Here is a 25,493-nt window from a genome sequence, read left to right on the forward strand (position 1 = left end):
GCTATCAGAAGCCTATGACGATCATTTTCCCGTAAGGAAAAGGTGAGGATTAGAGGAAGAGAGGTCGTGTTCAACAGAGAGGAACTTGGAGGAAAGGTCGCGAATGTTGCGCAAAAGAAAAGTTAGGTTGCAAGAGAAGGTCAAGGACATCTCATTTGGTAGTCACCTGCAAAGTACCTGATGTTTAGTATTTATGCCCACCCACCCACCGCTTTGCTGGGGACTCCAGGGCTAAATATTTTGTGCCACCACTCTATATTATATTAAATGGTGTAATATACAATGGTCATGTAGGTTGCTGTAAACAGTTAAAGGAAGATACATAAATCAATACAAATATTGATCAGATATTTGTTAAAATTTATATATTCGCCTAGACCGAAGAAATTTGATTAAACAGGAAAAAATACATGTAATCAAGTGGGCAGTCTTGGTTATTGCTCCATATATGTCCTGATTTTTTGTGGCATTAATGTTAGCTCCTAGGAATAAGGATAGTTTCCAGAGTAAGGCTGTAATCATAACACTTACACGTAAATACTGAGTATTCACATTATACTCCATAAGAATTATCCCAACGCCAGAGTCAAGTACATCTCTGATGTCTTCATAAGGATTAATGATGTGTCTGACTGCCAGGAGGGACATAAGGTTGCCAGTGTAGCTCTGAGTCAGCACCAATATCATCAGCATCCACACCCCCAGCACCACTCGTTCCCACCACCACCAGCCTGTAGTTGTTCCAATGTCTGTTTGGACACAAAAAATCTTCATGTGCATGCAAAGATTAGATCAGTTGCGTATACATATCATACTGCTATGCAAAATACATATAGAGATCTGCCTGAACTTATCAGTGATAATCTAGAAAAAAAAAAAAAAATATCACTATCACTCGATTATTTGAGTAATCCAGACGTGCAAAAACAATATTATTCTTCTCTGTACTATTAGATGAATACTTTCCTCAGTTTAATGTAGAAAAGAAAAAGGCCAAGAGTTCGGAATAGCTATTACTTCAGTTTATTATTTGATTACGCTATGTTGGTATTAAATAATCTCCTGACAAAACTAGGATAATACTGAATTCCCTGACTGCACATTATACTTGGATCTAATGCCCAACAAACTCTTAATTCATAAATGTTTCTTTTCAGAGTTTTCATGAAAGTTACCTTCCTGGAAAAGAACCCGAACACAGTTAAAAATATTCGTGTCACGCCTTTCTGTGTGTTGTGTGCTAGTGGGAAGGCAGGATGGTAAGAAGAGCATGGTAGTGATCACTGTTAAAAGCGCCATCATCAAGGCAGCCCACAGCAGTGGTGACAGAGGCAGCAGGAAGCCCCACGGATCAACTTCAGGACGAGCACGGGCAGCAAAAATCTTGTATGTAACTTGAGACACATATCGTGAGAAATCCATCCAAGTATATCTAGTCCAGTCATATGCAAATGGACCCAGGGCCAAGTCTACTTCCTGAAATTGGAAATATATAATCTCGGTTATCTACAGTTAAGTGTGTGCAAAGACTCAAAGTTTACTCTGTCTTTCAGTCTGGCAGTACATTCACTGCTAAACCAGTGAAAGTACTTTTTCTTTCATACATTGTTATAATATGACCCAGGGGAATTTTAGCATTATCCTTTCTTTCCTGGCTTTTCATTATCATCATCCTTACCTCATTCGCCCACATAAGGATGAGTTGAGATAGGGTGCAAAAACCAGGGAGGAGAGTGCACAAAAAGGAAAAACTATCAACACAATGTCTAATGAACTGAGCCAGACACTCATTCACTCATCATTCAAGCCTCCGGAATCTTGACTCTGTCGCACAGCTTTAACAATTGCATTTTTTTGTGTGTGCGAGGGCATCCAACATCCACATACCATATGTTGTGCCACATTCAGGTGAGTATATAGTGAGGTACAAGTTTCCCAGGAAGCCATTTACTGTAACAGATGGTAACTGTATAATCAGTGGGACTCCTGGTGGTTTAGAGGGTTCACAAGGGTTTAAATCCGAGGGTTGGTTGGGGGTTATTGTTCACATAACGCCGTAAATCAAACTAAATAGCCTAGCTCAGCCTGGTTCAGTCCATACAGGGTAACCTTATTACCTTAACCTGTTCTATCACTACGGTACGGCCTGTGGACCCTCCAGGGAAACGTCGTCTGTGGCATTTTGGAGCCGCGGATTGGGAGCCCCTCAGGCAGTACTTCTTTGATTTTCCCTGGAATGATTATTGCTTCCATGGCCGGGAGCCATCTGAGTGTGCCTTGCGCATTACGGAGGTTATTCTCTCGGGCATGGAAGCATACATTCCTATCTCATATCCTTTGACTAACGCAAGAAAGCCTTGGTTTAATCACGCTTGTTCTAATGCTGTCCGCAACGAGGAAAGGGCCTACAAAAGGTACCGGAGCCAACCCACCCCTGAATCACATCATCTTTACGTTTCTGCCTGGAATCGTGCTAAGTATGTTCTTCGCTCTACTAAAAATAATTTCATCCATACTAAATGCTCTCAACTCTCCAACTCGAATTCTTCCCGCTCCTTCTGGCACCTTGCCAAAAATCTTTCTAACAACTTTATCTCATCATCCTTCCCTCCTCTTTTCTACTCTGATGGTTCTGTAGCTATTTCTTCTACTGATAAAGCAGATCTCTTCGCACAGACTTTCTCCTCCAATTCCACCTTAGATGAATCCGGTGCTGTTCCTCCATCACTTCCCCCCTCTGACTTCCTCATGGCTGACATTAAAATTTCTTCAGTTGATGTATTTTCTGCCATCACTGGCCTCAGTACTAACAAGGCATATAGGCCTGATGGGGTCCCTCCTGTTGTTCTCAAGAACTGTGCTTCTGTGCTTACACCCTGCATAGGCAAACTCCTTCGCCTGTGTCTGTCAACTTGTACCTTTCCTTCTTGCTGGAAGTTTGCTCTCATTCAGCCAGTCCCAAAGAAGGGTGACCACTCCCAACCCTCTAACTATCGTCCAATTACTTTAACGTCCTGTATTTCAAAAGTTTTCTAGACAATTCTCAATAGACAAATTTTAAGGCATCTTTCCTATCACAACCTTCTTTCCAATCGTCAGTATGGGTTCCGTCAGGGACGCTCCACTGGTGATCTTCTCACCTACCTTTCAGACTCCTGGTCATCCTCCTGTCGGGACTTTGGCGAAAGCTTTGCCATTGCACTTGACATCTCAAAGGCTTTCGATCGAGTCTGGCATAAATCTTTCATTTCCAAACTGCCCTCCTACGATTTCTATCCTTCTATCTGTGCCTTCATTGCTAGCTTCCTTTCTGGTCGTTCTATAGCCGCTGTTGTAGACGGCCATCGTTCTTCTCCTAGATCTATCAACAGTGGTGTTCCTCAGGGCTCTGTCCTATCACCAACTCTCTTCCTTTTATTCATCAATGATCTTCTAAGCTGTACATCTAACCCTATCCACTCATATGCTGATGACTCCACCCTTCACCTTTCCATTCGGTTCCCGCAACGCCCATCTCAACAGTTGCTTCAACAAACAAGGGATGAGGCTATGGCACACCGAATGTCTGACTTGGCTCTTATCTCTGACTGGGGTAAAAATAATATGGTTGTTTTTAATGCATCTAAGACTCAGTTCTTACACCTATCAACCTGACAAAATGTTCCACAGGTATACCCATTAATGTTTAATAATATTCAGCTTAATCTTGCATCATCCTTGAACATGCTTGGGGTTTCATTTACTCGGGACTTATCTTGGAAAGATCATATTACAACTCTTGTAAAATCTGCTTCTAAGAGATTGGGTGTGCTAAGCCGACTCTGCTCTTTCTTTACCCCTGCACAATTTTTGACTCTATACAGGGGTTTTATCCGCCCCTGTGTGGAGTACAACTCTCATGTGTGGGGAGGCTCCCCACATACAGCCCTTCTCAATAGGGTGGAGTCAAAGGGTTTTCGTCTCATTAACTCTCCTCCTCTTACTGACTTCCTTGAACCTCTGTCTCTTCGCCGCACTGTTGCATCTTTATCTCTTTTCTATTGCTACTTTAATGGTCACTGCTCCTCTGAACTGTCTGCTTGCATTCCTCCACCTCTACGACGGGCGCGTAGCACCCAACTGGCAGCAAACTCTCATCCCTTTTCTGTCCAACTCTCTAATGCAAGAGTTAACCGTTACCCCTAGTCTTTCATTTATGCAACAGGTCAGCTCTGGAACTGTCTCCCTCTGTCTGTATTTCCTGCTGCCTATGATCTCCAGTCTTTCAAACGCAGTGTGTCCAGGCATCTCTAAGTGATCGGATCTTGAATTTGGCTCTCTATTGTATTTTGTTTTTCTCTTTGAGGGAACTGTTACTGCGGGCTCATGGCCTTTTGTTTCTTCTTCCTCGCATAAAAAAAAAAAAATCGAGGACTGGGTGCTTGACAGATAGATGGAGTCACTCCATCATTTATCAAGTTAACATTGGGAGTGACGTATATGTTTATGTGACTTTTTTTTTTCTAAACGTAGCAGAAAGATTACGCTGAGGGGCAGAATGTATTTGGTCGGTGTTTACAACAACATCATTACTTAAGAATCAGTGTGACTGAAATCTGAGCACCCCACCACTCACGGTTTGTTTTGTGGTAAGAAATGAAAATAAAAACAGGGTTATGCCTTTGGGGAGGGACATGATTAAATGAGACCCCAACTTCCTGCGAGCAACAAGTCTGAGCCAAGTTCTTGTGTGAACAAGTTATGTGGTTCACTAGATATATAAATAACGAGGAATAAGCCGCTGCGTTGCATAACCTGTGGAAGTCTCCAAAATAATGATTTGTAACTGCCCAGTGCACTGAAGTGTCTAATATGTGTTATATATTGTAAAGTGTGGGTTAAATTATACTGCTTCCTTGCATACTTAACTGTTGCAACCCTTAAACCCGACTCTTTTGAGTCATGATGGACGAATAAAAGTTTTAGTATATATATAAATATCAGTGAAATTAACTTCAGATATATATATATATATATATATATATATATATATATATATATATATATATATATATATATATATATATATCGTTGAAATTTACAGCAGCCTCTGCATTCACGACTTCTTGACTGATCTGCTCGACTTTCCTGACGATGATGTGTTAGGCTGGAGTTAATTCCCACAAAAGTTCTCCGAAGGACATGGGGAGACTATTCCTTGAGCAGCAGTTTATTGTACAAGCCATCGACCTACACGGGTCATCTTCAGGTACAAACTGACGAGAGCATGTACTCAGACAGATTGTATACGGATACATGGGGTGGGAAGGAGACGTGCGGTAACGTGAGTGGTCGGAGGTGGTGGGTGCCAGCCAAGCAGCACTTTGCAGCTCAGGTGCTGAGGCATGTGCGCCACCCCTCCGGGAAATCACAGCAAATCTCGCTCCCTCACAAACTTAATATCAGCATTGAAAATTTCTGAGGGTGGGTGTAATCTAGCCTACATGTCACTAATTTGGGATTTAAAGATGCGTTTTTGTCCTTGATATGGAGGACTTCTAGGATCTGTAAGCAGCGTGTGTCATGTTCAGTCTGCAGGATGGAGGTACCGTTGACTAACATTTCTCGAGTGAGACGGACGCCGTGGGCCTCTTATGCGTGTTTTGGGGGGGCTCCATTTGATAGGCGGAGTGTCAGGCGTCTTGAGAGCTTCGAAGTGGTCATCCCGATGTAAGTGGAGGGCAGTATTGCACAGTTCCCTGTTGTGCAAGTATATTCATACGCCAGGTGACTTCTCTGAAGCACTGAGGTGTCGGTCCTGGGGCTGTTTTTCATGGGGAAGCTATGGGTTTTCTTGTTTTTGTAAAATATTGTGAGGTCTAGATGGTCGTCATTTGTCGATGGTACTGACGTAGTCATTAATTATTTTCCTGTCACCCACTACTTCCGACCACTCACGCTAATGCACGTCTCCTTCCCACCCCATGTATCTGTATAAAATCTGTCTGAGTACACGCTCTCGTCAGTCTGTACCTGAGGATGACCTGTGTAGGTCGAAAGCTTGTACAATAAACTGCTGCTCAAGGAATAGTCTCCCCATGTCCTTCGGAGAACTTTTGTGGGAATTTACTCCAGCCCAACGCACCATCGTCAGGAAAATCGAGCAGATCAGTCAAGAAGTCGTGAATGCAGAGGCTGCTGTAAATTTCATCCATAGTTGCCTTCAAGATGACTAGCTACCTACATATACTTAATACCGATCTATCTATCTATCTGTCTATCTATCTACCTATCTATTTATCTATCTATCTATATCTATCTATCTAGCTATATCTATCTGTATATATATATATATATATATATATATATATATATATATATATATATATATATATATATATGTATATATATATTGTCGTAGGTGAGGGCGCTCACCATCCACTCACTTAATAAAGTGCTACTCTCGGGTGTCTGCCCTGTCCTCTCCTGCATCCTTCTTTCCTTCCATCTTCATCTATCTTTCTTTCCTTCATTCTTTCCTTGTCCTTCTGCCTACGGGTGACTTTACGCTCCCTCTTCAGTCTTTCATTCCTTCATTCTTTCCTCTTCCTTCTGCCTTTGGGTGACTCTACACTGAGTGACAAGCCAAATAGTTTCCTGTACACCAGGAAACCATTTACTACGCTGGGTGGTAACCATATAACCAAATTTTGGCACCTGGTGGTTTAGTCGGTAATTATTGTGCTCCAATCGGATTGAGCCGGTGAAGGTTTATATCCAAGGGATGGCTGGGGTTTATTGCTCACGTAATACCACTCAGGGATGAGTGAGGTTAGTCACTCTCATCTTAAATGTCAGGACCAACTGCCTAGCCCCGGGCTCCTACGCTCCTCATGGGGCAAAGTAGGATCGAATGATGGATGGATATATATATATATATATATATATATATATATATATATATATATATATATATATATATATATATATATTTTATGCGAGTAAGAAGGAACCAAAGGCCATGAGCCCGCAATGACAGTTCCCTCCAAGAGAAAAACCAAATACAATAGAAAGCCAAATTCAAAATCCGATCACTTAGAGATGCCTGGACACACTGGGTTTGAAAGACTGGAGATCATAGGCAGCAAGAAATACAGACAGAGGGAGACAGTTCCAGAGTTGACCTGTTGCATAAATGAAAGACTGGGAGTGACGGTTAACTCTTGCATTAGAGAGTTGGACAGAAAAGGGATAAGAGTTATTGCTAGACGGGTGCTACGCGACCGTCGTAGAGGTGGAGGAATGCATGCAGACAGTTCAGAGGAGCAGTGACCATTAAAGTAGCGATAGAAAAGAGATAAAGATGCAACGGTGCGGCGAAGAGACAGAGGTTGAAGGGAGTCAGTAATAGGAGGAGAGTTAATGAGATGAAAAGCCTTTGACTCCACCCTATTGAGAAGATCTGTATGTGGGGAGCCTCCCCACACATGAGACTTGTACTACATACGGGGGCGGATAAAACCTCTGTATAGAGTCATCAATTGTGCAGGGGTAAAGAGAGAATGGAGTCGGCTTAGCACACCCAATCTCTTCGAAGCAGATTTTACAAGAGATGTAATATGATCTTTCCAAGATAAGTCCCGAGTAAATGAAACCCCAAGCATGTTCAAGGATGATGCAGGATTAAGCTGAATATTATTAAATATTAGTGGATATACCTGTGGAAGATTTTGTCGGGTTGATGGGTATAAGAACTGAGTCTTAGATGCATTAAAAACAACCAGGTTATTTTTACCCCAGTCAGAGATACGAGCCAAGTCAGACATTAGGTGTGCCATAGCCTCATCCCTTGTTTGTTGAAGTAACTGCTGAGATGGGCCTTGTGGGAACCGAATGGAAAGGTGAAGGGTGGAGTCATCAGCGTATGAGTGGATATGGTTAGATGTACAGCTTAGAAGGTCATTGATGAATAAAAGGAAGATAGTTGGTGACAGGACAGAGCCCTGAGGAACACCACTGTTGATAGATCTAGGGGAAGAACAATGAACGTCTACAACAGAGGCTATAGAACGACCAGAAAGGAAGCTAGCAATGAAGGCACAGATAGAAGGATAGAAACTGTAAGAGGGCAAGACTCGATCGAAAGCCTTTGAGATGTCAAGTGCAATGGCAAAGCTTTCGCCCAAGTCCCGAAAGGAGGATGACCAGAGTCTGAAGGGTAGGTGAGAAGATCGCCATTGGAGCATCCCTGACGGAAGCCATACTGACGATCAGAAAGAAGGTTGTGATAGGAAAGATGCCTTAAAATTTTTGTATTAAGAATTGACTCGAAAACTTTTGAAATACAGTACGTTAAAGCAATTGGACGATAGTTGGAGGGTTGGGAGTGGTCACCCTTCTTTGGGACTGGCTGAATGAGAGCAGACTTCCAGCAAGAAGGAAAGGTACAAGTTGATAGACAAAGGCGAAAGAGTTTGCCTCGGCAGGGTGTAAGCACAGAAGCACAGTTCTTGAGAACAATAGGAGGGACTCCATCAGGCCCATATGCCTTGTTAGTATTGAGGCCAGTGATGGCAGAAAATACATCAGCTGAAGAAATTTAATGTCAGCCATGAGGAAGTCAGAGGGGGGAAGTGATGGAGGAACAGCACTGGAATCGTCTAAGGTAGAATTGGAGGAGAAAGTCTGTGTGAAGAGATCTGCTTTATCAGTAGAAGAGATAGCTACAGAACCATCAGAGTAGAAAAGAGGAGGGAAGGATGATGAGGTAAAGTTGTTAGGAAGGTTTTTGGCAAGGTGCCAGAAGGAGCGGGAAGAATTCGAGTTGGAGAGTTGAGAGCATTTAGTATGGATGAAATTATTTTTAGGAGAGCAAAGAACAGACTCAGCACGATTCCAGGCAGAAACGTAAAGATGATGTGATTCAGGGATGGGTTGGCTCATGTACCTTTTGTAGGCCCTTTCCTCGTTGCGGACAGCATTAGAACAAGCGTGATTAAACCAAGGCTTTCTTGCGTTAGTCAAAGGATATGAGATTGGAATGTATGCTTCCATGCCCGAGAGAATAACCTCCGTAATGCGCAAGGCACACTCAGATGGCTCCCGGCCATGGAAGCAATAATCATTCCAGGGAAAATCAAAGAAGTACTGCCTGAGGGGCTCCCAATCCGCGGCTCCAAAATGCCACAGATTACGTTTCCCTGGAGGGTCCACAGGCCATACCGGAGTGATAGGACAGGTTAAGGTGATAAGGTTGTGATCGGAGGAGCCCAATGGAGAGAAAAGATTAACAGTGTAAGCAGAAGGATTAGTTGTAAGGTAGCGGTCAAGTATGTTGGAGCTCTCTCCAAGGTGGTCTGGGATACGGTTGGGGTGCTGTACAAGCTGCTCTAGGTCATTAAGGATAGAAAAGATGTAGGTTTGTTCACCAGGTGGATCAGTGAAAGGAGAGGAGAGCCAAAGGTTGTGGTGAACATTGAAATCTCCTAGAATGGAGATTTCAGAGAAAGGAGAACTGGATAGAATGTGTTCCATCGTAGAAGTAAGATAGTCAAAGAATTTTTGATAGACAGTAGAATTAGGGGATAAGTAAACAGCACAGATATATTTAGTCAGAGAATGACAGGAAAGCCGAAGCCACAGTGTAGAGAATTCAGAAGAATTGAGTTCAGAAACACGAGAGCAAGATAAGTCGTTGCATATATATACACAACAGCCATCTTTGGCTTTGAAATGAGTATAGAGAAAGTAGGAGGATACAGAAAAGGGTTTGCTGTCAGTTGCCTCAGACAGTTGAGTCTCAGTTAGAAAAAGAAGGTGAGGTTTAGAGGAGGAGAGCTGGTGCTCAACAGAGCGAAAGTTAGAGGAAAGGCTGCGAATGTTGCAGAAATGACAAAGGAGAGAGTCAGACAGTGGTTCCAGGCACCTCAAGTCATCACCGGGAGAGAGGCGGAAGATGGGGGCATTTATGGCCCCCTCCCCCTGAGGACTCCGAGGCTGGGTGATGAGATGCCTTAATTTTTTGAATTTTGGAAAAGGAAGTGTAGTGTGTACTGTGCATGTAGTTTGGTGTAGATAGAGAAATTTGTATTGGACAGCACGCTGGCCTACTCTCTGTGTAACTGAGACACTGAAAAAATTCAGCAAAGGGGGATGGTCAGGAACTAGTCCTGAGGGCTGATGAAACGGGAGCTCCAGCGCTCCCTGTCATCAGCTTTCCATCCACCTCGGGAGTACTGCCCTGCTAGACTGGTGCTACAGTCTACTCCTCTAAATGTTGCTACAGTCCACTCCTCTCTCTCTCTCTCTCTCTCTCTCTACTATATATATATATATATATATATATATATATATATATATATATATATATATATATATATATAGTGTTACATAGCCTATGATTTCATCATCCTCTGTATAATTTTAATGTACAGTATGCTGCATGTTTGATCACGATTCGCCACGTGGCTTCCATAGTGACCAGGCTTACGTGTTCTACCTCACTCCCCCCTTCTCCCCCTTATAGTAGAGTAAGTCGTTCTTTCTGTTGTTCAGAGCAGGATTGTCAACTCTTTGTCCCCTGTCCCTTCATTTGCGCGTCCTTCTTACAAGTTGAATCAAGCTCTGCCGGCCCCCTATATAATGAGCTCAGTCTCTACATTAGTTGCCACTTAGATCTACTCCTCATTTTGTTTACATCTCTGTCCTCCCCTGTATAGTGTATTATTATTTTTGTGAGTGCTCAGGAAGTCTCCAGCCATCTAGCTGCTATATAATTTGAGTATGGGTGTTGTTGCCATTTTTCTTGTACTGTGTGGCATGGGGCGTTAATTCTGAGCCTGGTAAGGTTTTTGCTGTCAGCCAGTGTTGGTAATATTTTGTATCTGTAATAATATTATATCTTGCTTTAACTGAGCATTATCCGGTTCTCTCATTTTATCAGGGCGGACTTAGATAAATTTGCTCTTGCTAATTTCGTGTTAATAGAGGCTATTGTAGTTAACCATATATGTAACCTGTTTTGCCATTACATTATCCTTATGAGTCCTGAATGTTTAGTTGTTAGTTTGAGCATTAAACTTTAACTTGTAATTTTACCTAAGTCTTTTGTTTTGAACCTGGAACTTTGCGGGACAGTAGTGATTTTAGTATTCTCACTTGAAGTGTTCATTATCTCTCTCTGTTCCGTAACATAAATTTGGCGACCTCTTATCAGGATATTCAGGATATTATCATAAGGATATTGCTTGATATTATGTGACTGTGATTTATTCATGATGTCTACTATTACTACTCTCGATGAAGCCAATGATTTTTTGTCAAATGTGCAAACAGTGTGTTATGTAGAAAACAGAACAAAGAATTAACTTAAGCTTGTTGCTCAACAATTGGGAATTGCTGTTCGCTCTCATCATTCTAAAGGTCAAATTGTTGGCATGATTAATAAAAGCTTGTTTAATGTAACTCCTCCAGATGAGCAAACGCAGATTGAAATAGCTAAGTTACAGCTAGCCCTGCAGGTGGCTTGTGCTAAGGAGGCTGAGTTTCAGGCTCGTATTCAGGAGGCACAGGCACAGGCACAGGCTCAGGCACAAATTGAACTTGCTAGGATTCTGGCAGACCATGAGTATCGCATGAAACAAGGTGGAACTGGATCATCTAGCTCTGATGATTTTGATGTTGCTAAAAGTGTTAAACTTGTCCCTCCTTTTAATGAATCTGATTTAACAAAGTATTTTCAGTTGTTTGAGAGGGTAGCTACAGGTTTTAATTGGCCCAAAAAGTATTGGCCAGTACTCCTTCAAACTGTTCTCACCGGTAAACCTCAAGTAACTTATGCATCTTTGCCTCAGGATCAATCTGATAATTATGATGTAGTTAAGAGCTTGATTCTTAAGGCCTATGAGCTTGTTCATGAAGCCTATAGAGTAAAATTTAGGACAACTTATAAGCAAGATAAGCAACCCCATGTTGAGTATGCAAAAATCAAAGAAGATCTGTTAGAGCAGTGGTTAAACTCTAAGAATGTAAATTCTGATTTTGATAAATTTAAGCAGATGATTTTGCTGGAGGACTTCAAAAGGTGTATTAATAAAGATGTAAGCCTATATCTTGATGAGAAAAGAATAGATAATTTGTCTGATGCTGCAGTTTTAGCTGATGAATATGTTCTCACTCACAAGAGATATTCTAAAGAAAAAAGGAAAGCTGAGAGTAAGTATGTTGCCTCTACTCAGAGTACAGGTAACAGGAAAGAGAATAAAGATGATGTTTCTCAGGAAGTAAATACCAGCTCCACCTCTAGATCAGAAAAGTAAATGTACTTATTGTAGTAAGCTTGGTCATACTACGGAGAAATGTTTCAGGAGACAGCGTAATGTGAACAAAAAGGAGTCTTTAAATATTCAGTCAATTGGTCTAGTGTCCACCCTTGAGAGTTCCCAGAATTCTTTAACCGAGTTACCTGAACCTGCTTTGAGGGGTAAATTAAATTCTTATGATGAAGCTCCTCTTTTGAGCAATAACGTGGGTGACACTCTCAAGAGTTCATGTGCTAATTTCCTGTCTGATGGATTTGTCAGTCCTCTGGACAGTAATGACAGGAAATCAGTTAAAATATATCGTGATACAGGTGCTTGCCAATCCCTTATGCTGACCAGTGTTCTAGGCTCTAATGTTAATTCCTCTGATGAAACTGTAATCTTACAAGATGTAGGGAATAATTACTTCTCTGTCCCTCTGTGCAGAGTGAATTTAGAGTCTGGTTTTGTTAATGGTTCCGTTATGGTTGGGTTGGTTGAGACACTCCCAATGTCAGGGGTAACTTTCTTACTTGGAAATGATATTGGTGGAAGTCAAGTGTGTCCAGCTCCTCAGTTATCTAGTGAACCAGTGACTGCAACCCAGGATTGTGATGTCCCTGATGTGTTCTCTGCATGTGCTGTCACTAGGGCTAAGTCTAAAATTACTGGTGACTTAAAGGATAATGATGATGATGATGTTATCCTAGCTGACACTTTTCTTGCTAATTTGGACCACTCACCAGATGAGGCAGTACCCCGTAGTGTTGATAATTTGTCTCATCAAGAGTTGGTTGAGTTGCAGGTTGCTGACCCTGAGTTGAAAGGTCTAGCTAACTCCACTTGCAGTGAGGAAGAGTCAGCTGGTGCTTCTAATTGTTATTATGTAAAGTCAGGAGTACTTATGAGAAAGTGGAGACCCTCAACAGCATCAGCCGACTGTGAATGGGAGGTTGTACATCAAGTTGTCATCCCTCATGTTTGTAGGCAGGATATCATTAGAGTGGCTCATGATTCCAGTTTGGCAGGACACCTTGGAGTGAGGAAGACTGTGGCACGCATTTTGAAACACTTCTACTGGCCAGGTATCTTCAGAGATGTTTCCTGGTATTGTAAGTCTTGTCACATCTGTCAAGTTGTGGGGAAGTGTAATCAGACCGAAAAGGTTGCACCTCTAGTTCCTATTCCTCCTTTTGAGGCGCCATTCACCCGTGTGTTGGTGGATATTGTGGGCCCTCTTCCTAAGACTTCTTCAGGATTTTCTTATGTGTTGACCCTGATTGATATGGCTACTCGTTATCCTGAAGCCATTCCACTTAGAAATATCTCAGCAAAGAACGTGGTTAAGGAAATGCTAGGGTTCTACACCAAGTTTGGTCTGCCCAAGGAGGTACAGTCAGACCGGGGAAGTAATTTCATTTCAAATGTTTTCAAGCAGTCTCTGAAAGAGTTGGGCATCACCCAGATCACGTCTTCAGCTTACCATCCCCAGACCCAAGGAGCGTTGGAGAGATATCATCAAACACTCAAATCAATGCTCAGGAAATACTGTTTAGAACATCAGAAAGACTGGGATAAAGGTCTTCCATTCGTTGTATTTGCCGCAAAAGAATCTCCAAATGAATCACTGGGCTTCTCACCCTTTGAACTACTGTTTGGCCATGAAGGAAGAGGACCCCTTAAGCTACTCAAGGAATGCTGGCTGTTGGAGGAAGACGACGTCAACCTGCTGGAGTATGTGATGAAGTTCAAAGAACGGCTGTCCACTGCTTTACAGCTGGCGAGAGAGAATTTAGGAGCTGCTCAGGAGAAGATGAAGACTTGGTATGATAAGAAGTCCAGGTTATGCCACTTTCAGCCAGGAGATCAGGTTTTGATTCTGCTACCAGTTCATGGGCAACCTCTTCAAGCCAAGTTTAGTGGTCCTTATTTCGTGAAGAAACTCAGTGATGTCAATTATGTCATCGCCACACCAGATCGTAGAAAGAACAAGCAACTTTGTCACATCAACATGCTAAAGTTATATCACAGGCGGGACGAAAATAACCCAGTCTGCACTGTAGCTGTTCCACCCGAGTCTGCAAGTGAAGTTCTCCCACGCAGTATGAGCCTGAGTGATAGTTTGGGGAAGAATCCTGATATCATGAATGTTCTCCAGACTAAGCTTTCTCATCGACCTCCCGAGGAAAGGCAGGAGTTTTTGGCATTACTGCAGGAGTACCCGCAAGTGTTCCATGCCACTCCAGGAAGAACCACTGTGCTGATGCATGATGTCGATGTTGGAGACGCAAAGCCAATTAAACTGCCTCCTTACCGTGTGAACCCAGTGAAAGTTCCTCTCATCCAGAAGGAGCTTGGCTACCTGTTGGACCACAAGATGATTGAGCCCTGTCAGAGCGAGTGGAGTTCTCCTGTCACTCTAGTCCCTAAGCCAGGTGGGTCACAGCGGCTTTGCATCAACTACAGACGTGTTAATCAGATAACCAAAACAGACACTTACCCTCTCCCTCGCGTGGAAGATTGCATAGACAAGATCGGAAAGGCTAGGTACATAAGTAAGTTTGATTTGTCAAAGGGATATTGGCAAGTACCTATGACTGAACATGCTAGGGAGATCTCATGTTTTGTAACACTAGGAATGACTTTTGCATGTTCTGTAATGCCATGTGGTATGAAGAATGCACCAGCTGCTTTTCAGAAGCTCATGAATGTTGTAACAGAGGGTTTGGCAGGGTGTGTTGTTTATATTGATGATGTATTAATCTTCAGTGACAACTGGAAAGATCACCTATGCCATGTCAGTAAATTTCTTGAGCGTTTGGTTCAGGCTAATCTTGTAGCTAATTTATCAAAGTGTGAGATTGATCAAGCTAAAGTTCAGTACCTTGGGTATGTAATTGGTGATGGACACGTTGCACCACCAGGAGCTAATGTTCAGGTTATAAGTGATCTTCCCAGACCTAAAAGTAGGAAAGAGTTACAAAGATTTTTGGGAATGGTAGGTTATTACAGGATATTTGTTCTTAACTTTTCAATTCTTGTATCACCACTTACAGACCTACTGAAAAAGGGAGTTAAATTTGTCTGGACCGATAACTGTGAATCCTCATTCAGTAAACTTAAAGATATCCTATTAAGTCAGCCAGTGCTCACTACTCCGAATTTTGCTAAGCCTTTTAAGATGGCTGTTGATGCAAGTGATACAGGAGCTAGGGCTGTTTTGCTGCAAGAGGATGATCAGGGTATTGAACACCCTGTATCTTATTACAGTAAGAAGTTCATTCCACCTCAAAAGAACTACTCAACTATTGAGAAAGAGCTTTTGGCCTTGATTTTGGGTTTACAGCATTTTTCATTTTATTTGTGTTCTGGTTTTGACCCCATAGTCATTTATACCAATCATACCCACTGAAATTCCTTAGTAAGTTTAAAGATAAAAATCAGAGATTGACAAGATGGAGTCTATTTCTTCAGGAGTATTCATTAAACATACAACATGTCAAGGGGAAAGAAAATGTTATTGCAGATTGCTTATCCAGACTTTAGACAGATTGTTTTAGAGTAATAAGAAATTTCCTTTGTAAATTTCTTTTTCTTTGTGGGGAGGTGTTACATTGCCTGTGATATCATCATCCTTTGTATAATTCTAATGTACAGTATGCTGCATGTTTGATCACGATTCGCCACGTGGCTTCCATAGAGACCAGGCTTGCGTATTCTACCTCACTCCCCCCTTCTCCCCCTTATAGTAGAGTAAGTCGTTCTTTCTGTTGTTCAGAGCAGGATTGTCAACTCTTTGTCCCCTGTCCCTTCATTTGCGCGTCCTTCTTACAAATTGACTCAAGCTCGTCGGCCCCCTATATAATGAGCTCAGTCTCTACATTAGTTGCCACTTAGATCTACTCCTCATTTTGTTCACATCTCTGTCCTCCCCTGTATAGTGTATTATTATTTTTGTGAGTGCTCAGGAAGTCTCCAACCATCTAGCTCCTGTATAATTTGAGTATGGGTGTTGTTGCCATTTTTCTTGTACTGTTTGGCGTGGGGCGTTATTTCGTGAGCCTGGTAAGGTTTTTGCTGTCAGCCAGTGTTGGTAATATTTTGTGTCTGTAATAATATTATATCTTGCTTTAACTGAGCTTTATCCGGTTCTCTCATTTTATCAGGGCGGACTTAGATAAATTTGCTCTTGCTAATTTTGTGTTAATAGAGGCTATTGCAGTTAACCAAATATGTAACCTGTTTTGCCATTACATTATCCGTATGAGTCCTGAATGTTTAGTTGTTAGTTTGAGCATTAAACTTTAACTTGTAATTTTACCTAAGTCTTTTGTTTTGAACCTGGAACTTTGCGGGACAGTAGTGATTTTAGTATTCTCACTTGAAGTGTTCATTATCTTTCTCTGTTCAGTAAAAATATATATATTTATATATATATATATATATATATATATATATATATATATATATATAAGTATATATATATATATATATATATATATATATCTATATATATATATATATATATATATATATATATATATATATATATATATAGCCACAACTTGATATAAAAACACTTTTTGGCATAATAAACTTTGCGCTGCTGTCCAACTGAAGAGTCAGCAATCAGAAGTACTGATATGTCTGTCTTTTCTCGTCTCCATTCATTGTGGTTGTAAGCCATCATCTCTCTTTCTGCTTTTACACTAATGCAAATCCATATAGCCAAACACTTGTTTGCACACTATATGCCAAAACACACGTTCACTGAAAAAACAGGCAAACAAATAGACACAGAGTTTACAATTGTGTGTGTGTGTGTGTGTGTGTCCGACTCTGGGCATAGGCTTCACAGCCTGCTATCAAGGCCCAGTAGTCCTCCCACATACCATACACCTCTACATGTCACCACTTTGGCGCTAACACCCACCGTCCATATTGAATACATGCTAGGGCTGTCTCATACAGGACTGGTGTATTGGTATTAGCAGGGGTATTTTTACATGTCGGATTTAACGAAATTCAAATCCTTAAACTGTTCCCTGCCCCAGCGGGGATTCGAACCTAGGTCCGGTAGGACTGCAGGCCATATCTCTACCGATGCAGCCACCGCCTCCCCTGTAAAAGTTTTTTTTTTTTTTTTTTAATCTGCTGGGTTTTATTCTATCTCAGCACAATATCAGTTTGAATTTATTCAGCACAAGCTACCTCGATTTATATTATTTAAAAATGATTGCGGTATCAATCATAAGACAATAATTTTCAACAAAGAGCACTTGGAGAGCACAATATCCATACCCACCAACTGGTCTAAGGGCCAATATTAAACTTTTCCCCGTAATCTTGACCTTTAACTGATTTCTGGGAAAATAAATTTTGCTACATTCGAGCCTAACCCTTAACCCTTCCACCCACTTTGGTTCAAACCAGCTCAAAAGTGTCTGAGCTGACCTTGCTCGGTGACCCTGAACTTTGACCATTCCCTGTGACCTTAAACTTTGAATTATTCTAAAAATCGAATTTCCTTATCCATGTTTTACTCTGTATCTGTCCACACAATTTTGTATACATTAGATAAAAACATTCTAAGCTGACCTTGTCATGTGACGATGAACTTTGACCTATTGTTCTCAAAAACAAGAGATAAACCTCTAGGGTGATCCTCAACTCGTCCACCTATTCTGACCCAAAAAACACATCAAAGTTGTTTTAGTTATGTTATTCACAGAGAGACATAGGTTGCATTTTATAGTTTGCCCTGTGATCTTGACCTCTGACTTATTGTTTTCACAAATGAATCCTTTTGTTCTTGCCTGACCCTTCACTGTTCAGTCAAGTTTGGTTCAAATCAAATCAAAAACATTTAAGTGACCTTGGCCTTAATTTTTTCCCTAAAACCCTGATATACGACACTGTTTAGTCTAAATTGGAAAAACATTATTTAACCTTGTTCCATGACCTCGACCTTTGACCTATTGTTCTTAAAAAAAAAAAAAAAAAAAAGGTTTTATGTTTGGACTAGTCGGCAATCCTTTCAGCAACTGTGATTAATTCAGGTCAAAACTAGTCAAACACACACACACACACACACACACACACACACACACACACACAGGTCTATCTATGACCTGCCCCTGTGATCTTGACTTATGATCGGCTTTTATAGAAAATGAATCACTTCATTCTTGCCTTACCTTCAACCCTTCCCCTACGCTTTGTGTTAAATTGGGTAAAAACTGTTTAAGATATATCTATCTATCTATTGCCAGACGCCATAATCCCGTAAGGGGTAGCCATTTGACTTTGAGTTATTTGTTTTACGGGGAGGGGAACTAATCCTCCACCAACCCACTTGTTGACACGTAGGGAGCACGTATGGTTTAGTTATATGGTTACCACCCAGCGTTGTAAATGGTTTCTTGGCTTACAGGAAACCATTTGGCTTGTCACTCAGTGTAAAGCCACCTGTAAAGAAAAGCAACAAGAAGTGACAGGAAAGATGGGAGAAATAGGAAGAGAGGAGGGCAGGCACAGAAAAAGAATGATAAAGGCTAAGAAAGCAGTAGGCAGCACTACATCAAGTGAGTGGATAATGGTCGCCACCACCTACCACAAATGATTTCCCAAATTCACCGTTTGACCTAATCCTGTGACCTTGACCTCTTGTTCCTAAGAGCAATAAGTTTAGTCAGTCGCTTACCCTCAGCTCATCCACCAATTTTGGTTTAAACTGAATATAAACTTTGTGTTCCTTTGCTAACACACACACACACACACACACACACACACACACACACACACACACACACACAAAACACACCAATCAAAATATAACACCCTCACTAGCGAAGCGTGTGCGAGCACTAATTTAAATACCGCATACCACACCACCATCGGCTTACCATACAACACGATCACCATACCAATACCTCACACCACTGCAACACCACAACATCATGTAAATGAAGCAAGGCGGAAAGTGGAAAGAAGCATATGAAAAAAATTGTTACAGCTTACCTCCCTCATCAGCAGGCCCAACATGCCGGTCCACGACCCATTGTTCAGCCTGGCGCCCCATGCTCTGTCGGCGGCTCTCACGTAAGAGTACCTGGTGCAAAACAACACACTCGGGGAAAATGGACACTTCAACTGCAGATGAGGCTGTACTGACTTTCGTTTACATAACGGTGTTTGAAAGTGAATGCAGATATTAACTAGAGGGGCACACAGTGAAGTACATCTCTCTATCAAGGACAACATAATTTCCAAACCACTCTTCAAAATGGGTTAAGTTTTCTCATCATTGATTAGGGTTTGGCAAAAAGTGTTTTCGGATCCAGAATCTGCAATACGATCCGGATCGGTCCCAAAAGTTACTCGATTGTTCCCTGGGACATGGGCTATCTATCCACCAAATTTAGTCAAAATCCCTCGTTTAGTTTTTGAGCAATCCTGCTAAGAGACAAATAAACTAACATCGGTCTCAAAAGTTAATCCATTGTTCCTTAGGACATGGGCTACCTACCCAACAAATTTGGACCATATCTCTTTTAGTTTTTGAGTAATCCTGTTAATAGACAAACAACTAAAGGGGCACTCAGTGGAGCATATCTCTCCGACAGGGTCAACGTTATTTCCAAACCACTCTTCATAATGGGTTAGGTTTTCTCATCATTGATTAAGGTTTCTCAAAAAGTGTTTTCCAGATGCAGAAAATGTAATACAATCCGGATAGGTCCCAAAAGATAAGCGATTGTTCCTAGGGATATGGCCTGTCTACCCACCAAATTTGATGGTTGAAAGTGAGTGCAGACAGGAGTAAAATTATTGTTATTCGGACACATCACTCTCATTAGGATGCTTTGGTGGGAGTAAAAAGAGTTAAACTGAACTAGCTGAAGAGTCTCGCCTCCTCAGTCCGATGATGTATTTTTCACCTTGATTCATGCGACTTTCCGAAAATGATTTTTCGGGTAATAGGTACTTTTCGAACCCTACGTTTTATATATAGTTTTTTAATGAACGGAAGAAGGAACCAGAGAACAGAAGTCTGCAACGTTGTTACGTCCGTGAATTAAAAAAAAAAAAAAAAAAGGAAAAAGCCCAATTCAATGTCTGTTCATTTCAAGATGTCTGGACACATTGCGTTTGAAAGACTAGAGGTCGTAGGCAGAAGGAAATGCAGACAGAGAAAGACAGTTCCAGAGTTGACCTGTTGCATACATGAAGAGCTGGTGGTTTCGGTTAATTCTTCTATTAGAGAGCTGGACAAAGGGTGGTGAAAGTTTGCTGCTAGATGGATGCTACACATCTGCCGTAATGGACGACATGCAGACAGTTCAGAAGAGCATCACTGAAGGTAGAAATTAAAAAGAGATTAAGATACAACGGTGTGGCTAAGAGAGAGAAAGGTTGAAAGGAGGCAGTAAGAGAAGGAGAGTTATTAACCCCTACACTGCGGGCATGTTTACCAATGTTTTGCGTGTCCCGCGGGGTTATTCGGGCTCCGACAGACTCTCAAAAAATCTATCTATCTATCTTTTGCCAGACGCCTCAATCCCGTTTGGGGTGGCCACAAACAAATCGCCTCCAAGTCGCCCTGTCCCCCGCCATTTCACTCCCCTGCTCCCAGCTCACACCCCCCTCTCTCATATACCTCTCCACCCCATCCCTCCATCTCATCCTCGGCCTCCCCCTCCCTCTTTCCCCCTCCACCTCAATCACATACACTCTCTTCGTCAGTCTTTCACCCTCCATCCTCTCCACATGGCCAAACCACCTCAGTGTGTTCCTCATAACGCTTCCTATCACGTCCACATCAACACCACAATGCTCCTTTATATCCTCATTCGTCAGCCTGTCTCTCCATGTGACTCCACAGGCTCCTCTTAAATAACTCATTTCCACTGCTCTCACTCTTGACTTGTGTCCTTCCAACAACGTCCAAGCTTCACTTCCGTACGTTAGAGTTGGTATCACAATACTGTCATGTAGTAACTTTTTCACTTCCATGCTCACTTCCCTGTTTCTTATCACTGCTTTCAAAGAACCAGCAACCTTTCTTCCCTGCTGTACCCTTTCAAGCACTTCACCCTCCAAACCTCCATCCTTACTCATCACACTACCCAAGTACTTAAACGTACTTACATTTTCCAATTCCTCACCATCCAACCTCGCTGTACATTCACTGACTTCACCTCTCTCAAAGACCATCACTTTACTCTTCCCTACATTCACCTTTAGATTCCGTTTCTTACACACTCTCCCAAACTCATCCACCAAGCCTTGCAGCTCTCCTTCGTCTTCACTCAACAACACAGTATCATCTGCAAACAACAGTACAGGGAGTTTCCAAACACTATCCTCTCTCACCATGGCCACTCCAATATCCACTACCCTACCTTGTACCTCTTTTATTACCCCATCCATGTACAGATTGAACAACCATGGAGACATGACACATCCCTGTTTCAACCCAACCTTCAAAGAGAAAAATTCACTTAGTTCACCATGCACACGCACTGCAGCCTTCGCACCATCGTACATACTCTTCACAGCATTCAACAACTTTCCATCTACTCCATATATATATTCTTAACACTTTCCACAAAAAATATTTGCCAAAAATCAGTTATTAGTCCTAGAATATTAAAATTAAATATGATTATGGCATATACCTTCAGCTTTCTCTTGGATTGTTTGTTGAGCCTTCGTTGGTTACCGTAGGACTTGTGGAGACCTCTGAAGTTGGGTAACGAAGTCTCCACTTTACACTTCCCGACAACCCGTAATATGATTACCACAGCCAGATATTAACACTATAAACACTACTCTATGATTTTCAAGTAGTTTGGGATCCATACTCCAAAAAAAAAAAACACTGCGAAAGCAATGGAAATTACGAGCGCGTCTGATCGTCGCACTTGCGCTAGTTCGCTCTTGGTACTCTGTCATTTATTATTCATAAAACCCCTCACACTTTATATTTCTATTACTATATCACACTTATATATATCTGGAGTCTTTATCCATAAGTTTCCTTCAGTAGTATTAGATTAGTCACTGAAGTCATTCAATTTTTCATTCAGCAAAATACGTAGAGAGCCACGGATTCACTTTCACTGTTATAACATAAATTATTTGTACTCATATTCTTATATTACTAATTACTTACATTACTATTTACATTTTCTATTCTATTTTCAATATTTACCCTTCTATTTTACTTACACTATGTTATTCACTGTCACTTTCAGTAAGATAAAACTATAATACACTATTCAATCATATGTACTGAACATCCATTGCTTTCACTTGCTATTTACACATTATTTCCACATAATTCTCCTTTCACACTTGCACTGTTAGAACTGCTTCTGGCTGTGGTAATCAAAGAAGCAGGTAACACAGAGGGGAACCTGGCACTCAGCGCACTGACAAGAGGTGCTTAGGTGTGCGGCGGGTGGTATGTGCACACACCTGACACCTGCGAATCGCAGCCTTCCTTTTCCCTGTGGCAGGCATAAGCTCCAGTCTGTGCCGATCCATATACGCCCTCTGCTCAAGTCGGTCGGGAAGTGTTACTGGATGGCGCCTTGGAGTTGCTGCTGTCACCCTACCATATCTTTCCAGCAGCTGCTGGACACAAGTCCTGGCGAACAACCTCAGGGAGAAGGACTTGGGTGGCTTGACCTTCATCTTGTACAGGATGAAGGCATTCAGCATCGTCATATCTATGAGGTGCAGAAAAACTTTCCTGTACCACCTAGTATTCTTCCTGAGGCAGTTGATTTCAACAATCATCATGTCGGACTTTTCCACCAGCCTCATGTTGATATTGTAGTCCAACACAGCATCAGGTTTCATCACAGGTTCGCCTGTCCTACGGTCTGTCATCTCCCCCTTATGTATGGTGGTGAGCATGTGCACGACCCTCTTGTCATGCCACCGTATTGCCAGCATCTTCTCAGACTTGCGTAGGTGCACGTCTCCTTGCTGCAAGGTTCCTGCCTCTGTGAATTTGAGGAAGTGGGCACGATTACTTTTGACAGTGCCGCAGGAGCCAGTGCCGTGCTCAGAAAGGTATTTGGCAAGTTTTGGTGCTGTATAGTAGTTGTCTGTATACAGCACATGATTCAAAGAGCACTTTCACTACACAGCCTGAGAAGCCAAGGGGGTGTGTTTTATCCAGATCGACAGTGCTGGCTGAATAAATGACGAAGTCAAGGATGTACTCCGTCTTACAGTCGCACAGTACAAAGAACTTAATTCCAAAGCGATGGCGTTTGCTTGGAATGTACTGAACAAACCGAAGACGTCTTCTGAACAAAACCAAGGATTCGTCAATGACAACCTTCTGAAAGGGATGGAAGAATGACATAAACTTATCCTTCATTTTGCTCAGAATCTCCCGGATCTTCCAGAGTGGGTCGGTTTGGGAAGGTACATCGTTGTCGGCAAAGTGCAGGTTTCCCATGATGTTCTGGAAGCGATCTCTGGCCATGTACTTATTGAAGGTGGGTGAGGGTAGTAAGGGGTCCATGGACCAGTATTCTTCCAACTCCTGCTTCTTGGAGTGTGGCATGAGAAGCATGAGGGGAAAGAACACATACAGCTCCTGCACTCCCAGCATGGACCACTGTTTCATCTTGGCTGCACCTGTACCACTTGCAGCACATTGTGATTCATACCTGTTGGTCTCATCACATATGTGCTGCATGACTTCGTCATCTAGGAAGGCCAAAAGGTAGTCGACACACTCAGCATTATCGTCAATAGTGAAGGCAGGCTGAACTCCTGAGGAGCTCTCATCAAACACTAAATGTTCAGGCACAAAATCTGACCCTTCCATCCAAACGAAGGCGTCCAGGATTCCCTGTCGTGGCAGTGTAGGGCGGGTGGTGGTGATGGTGGTGGTGGTTGGCTGTGAGGCAGATTTATCTCGTTCAAGGTCACTCGCACTGGCCCTGGGTTGCCGTACAGCACTAGCAGCCCTTACCCTACTAACAACTCTACTTTTCAAAGTCCTGGATTTACCTCTTCCTTTATGGCCTGCCTTCACTGTTGATGCTGGTGGTGACTCCGACGACGAAGACTCCGGAGATAACTCAGCTGACGATGAGGAAGAAATGAGTGAAGTGGGGCTTGGGGAATGGGGAGGTGAATGCACTCGGGACTCATGGCGGGCTGGGTCACACGGGGGCATTGTTCTGGGGCTGATGTGCCGCCTTTTCACTCCCTTCCCAATTCCTTGCCTTGCTGCACTAACGGATCCTTTCCCTTGGAGCTAGAGACTACTTCCGACACTGAAGCACTCGTACTAGCAATTTCTGGCACGATTACCTCACCCGGCTCATCACACGATTCACCCGAATCGTCAAAATCACTGTCCATCATCACCATGGACAATTCTGCAAGTTCACATGCCACTGCAGAGTCACTAAGTCCTTTCCTGCTTCCCTCACTACTTTTCTTAGGGGTAGAGGTCACGGGGCCCTTTGCAATAGGCGCAGAAGCTGCAGGCATGGTGGGGCGCAAGTGCGACATGGTTTCACTACAGCAGAGGACAAGGAACTAAATGCCGCGGCTTATCTGAGAAGGCAAGGGTTGACAGTGACACTGAGGCTGACTGCTGCTAACTAACATGCAAATTTTTTATAGGTAGAAAATCTCGGCAATACATAAAGAAATAGGTAGTTCCAGGTGAATGTAAATGTCACTTAGGCTTCTCCCTTCCTTTCTGATATATATTTTTATTACAGACATCGATTACAAGGCATAATTCAAAGGGGAAATTACCGTGGTAATGTAGCGAATGAATGCACGTGAGGTGTTGTCAGGTGATAATTAGCCAATTCCTGGTGTATAACACTATCACTTACCATATTTTTTTTTAGTATATATCATTTTGTATAAGTATAGGGCATAGGGCTTATTTCAATGAATGAAATCTGTGGAAAAATCCGGGGGAAATTTGCACAGTGCAGCGCGGCGTGGGAGGTGAGACGACAGGGTAATGGAAGGCAGGTAGGGAAGGGAGTCACGAAGGGGGTAAAATTGCTAAAATGTCAACAATGGATGGGAGTACAGATGAGATTTGGAGTGCTGACTAGTGTTGGACATTGGCAGTACTGATAGATGATACAAGCCACCACTTGAGAGCCCAGGATAATTCAAAATAACACAGAATCACAAAAGTGACGCCCCGCTGTA

General features: G+C 42.3%; 3 protein-coding genes across 3 annotated transcripts in view; all 3 read right to left on the reverse strand.

The window, feature by feature from the left end:
- LOC145406034 (ionotropic receptor 93a-like) overlaps window positions 1–774 on the reverse strand; it is a 124,933-nt gene extending 124,159 nt beyond the window's left edge. The window contains exon 1 of the mRNA XM_080277224.1: window positions 532–774. Within this exon, the coding sequence (XP_080133350.1) occupies window positions 532–774 (243 nt within the window). The remainder of the gene's footprint in view (window positions 1–531) is intronic.
- The window catches only part of LOC145407291 (glutamate receptor ionotropic, delta-1-like), a 528,461-nt gene that overhangs the window by 450,369 nt on the left and 52,599 nt on the right, over window positions 1–25,493 (reverse strand). The window lies entirely within an intron of this gene.
- Window positions 1,138–25,493, reverse strand: part of LOC145406044 (glutamate receptor-like) — a 60,894-nt gene continuing 36,538 nt past the window's right edge. The window contains exons 5-6 of the mRNA XM_080277233.1: window positions 19,299–19,389; window positions 1,138–1,476 (exon numbers count right to left, since the gene is read on the reverse strand). Coding sequence (XP_080133359.1) covers window positions 1,138–1,476; window positions 19,299–19,389 — 430 coding nt within the window. The remainder of the gene's footprint in view (window positions 1,477–19,298; window positions 19,390–25,493) is intronic.

This window comes from Coenobita brevimanus, chromosome 8, assembly GCF_032717465.1.
Source record: "Coenobita brevimanus isolate Jiangsu-jjx chromosome 8, ASM3271746v2, whole genome shotgun sequence".
NCBI classification, from domain to species: Eukaryota; Metazoa; Arthropoda; class Malacostraca; order Decapoda; family Coenobitidae; genus Coenobita; species Coenobita brevimanus.